The sequence below is a fragment of the Talpa europaea genome (assembly GCF_964194135.1).
Source record: "Talpa europaea genome assembly, chromosome: 12".
NCBI classification, from domain to species: Eukaryota; Metazoa; Chordata; class Mammalia; order Eulipotyphla; family Talpidae; genus Talpa; species Talpa europaea.
In genome coordinates, this window is record NC_140079.1 from 45,910,903 (window position 1) to 45,912,474 (window position 1,572).

A 1,572-nucleotide genomic window follows, 5' to 3' on the forward strand; every position below is an offset into this window, starting at 1 on the left:
TCTTTGTCCTTTGTCATAGATTAGTTAACGATATATGTGTGGCTTTATTTCTGGGTTCAAGTTGATTCCATTCATCTGTCCATATGTTTTTGTCCTTATACCGTGATGTTTTTATGGTTTTATGGTATAGTTTGAGGTCTGGGAGTATAAGAACAGGTCACAGTCACTCTTGACATGCAAGCACAGGCAATGTTTTCTGAGAGATGTTCATCAAACCCTAAGATGGACTGAGTATAATGAATGTTGTGTTCAGTGATGGAAATAATATAGAAAATGGTTAGAAGAATCTCATTTCTAGAGAGAGTCAGAAGAATTGATGAATGTGAACTAACCAGTGGAATGAGATCCAGGTTTATGGCAGGGCAGGGGCTTGTCTTGTTAGGAACAGGGTCAGCTGCTCTACTTCCTTTCTCATTGACCCAGGATGGTCACGGATGGGGAAAACCTCACCTTGATGTCTGAATTCCTCTTACTGGGTATTTCAGAGGACCGCAAGCAACAACAGATACTCTTCATACTCTTCCTGAGCATGTACCTAGTCACGGGGCTGGTAAACCTGCTCATCATCCTGGCCATCACCACAGATGTTCACCTTCATAACCCCATGTACTTCTTCCTGGCCAACCTGGCCTGTGTGGACATTTGCTTCACTACCACCACCATCCCCAAGATGCTGTTCAACCATGTCACAGGACACAAAGGAATCCCTTATGCTGGGTGCCTGACACAGACTTTCTTTTTCATGTGGCTTGGTGCCATAGACTGCTTCCTTCTGGGTGCCATGGCCTATGACCGCTATGCTGCCATCTGTCACCCTCTACACTATGCCATATCTGTGACACCACTGGTCTGTATCTTCCTGGTGGCAGCATCCTGGACTGCAGCCTTCATAAATGCCCTAACCCAGACATTATTACTGACCCGGCTTTCATTCTGCAACCACAACCAGATCCACCATTTCTTCTGTGACCTCAGCCCTCTGCTGAAGCTGGTCTGCTCTGACACATTTATAAACAATACAGTGCTGTTCAGTATGGGCTCGCTGCCTGTCATGATCCCCTTTGTAGGCATCTTGGTTCCTACATGCTTATATTTGCTGCCGTGATGAAGATCCCATCCACAAAAGGCAAGCAGAAGGCTTTCTCCACCTGTGGATCTCAGCTCTCTGTGGTGTCTCTGTTTTATGGGACACTCATTGCAGTTTATTTCATATCCACATCTTCCCACATGGCCCATAAGGACACAGCTGCTGCAGTGATGTACACTGTGGTCACTCCCATGCTGAACCCCTTCATCTATACTTTCCGCAACAACGACATGAAGGGGGCTTTGGAGGCCCTCATCAGTAGGAAGCCAGCTCTTTTTCTCCTTGACCACAACATGGGGATGTCTGTCTCCAAATACAGAACCTGACACCATCCTAATCTTGGTTATGTTTATTTCATATTACTTTCAGTTCACGTATATTTTACTTAATTCTTCCAACAGCTTATAAGTGCTGAGTATATAGAGAACAAAGAAAATCCCTGGCACTGTGGTTTTAACACAAATTCATAGAAACACATAATGGTT

General features: G+C 44.7%; 1 protein-coding gene across 1 annotated transcript; it reads left to right on the forward strand.

Moving 5' to 3' along the window:
- Positions 1-424: 424 nt before the first annotated feature.
- On the forward strand, positions 425-1,247 carry LOC311181563 (olfactory receptor 1f45-like; the record flags this gene model as incomplete). The annotated part of the gene is made up of 1 exon (XM_084250010.1): positions 425-1,247. The coding sequence occupies one exon, from the start codon at positions 425-427 to the stop codon at positions 1,103-1,105; it is 681 nt and encodes a 226-aa protein (XP_084106136.1). The 3' UTR covers positions 1,106-1,247.
- Between the last annotated feature and the right edge of the window lie 325 nt (positions 1,248-1,572).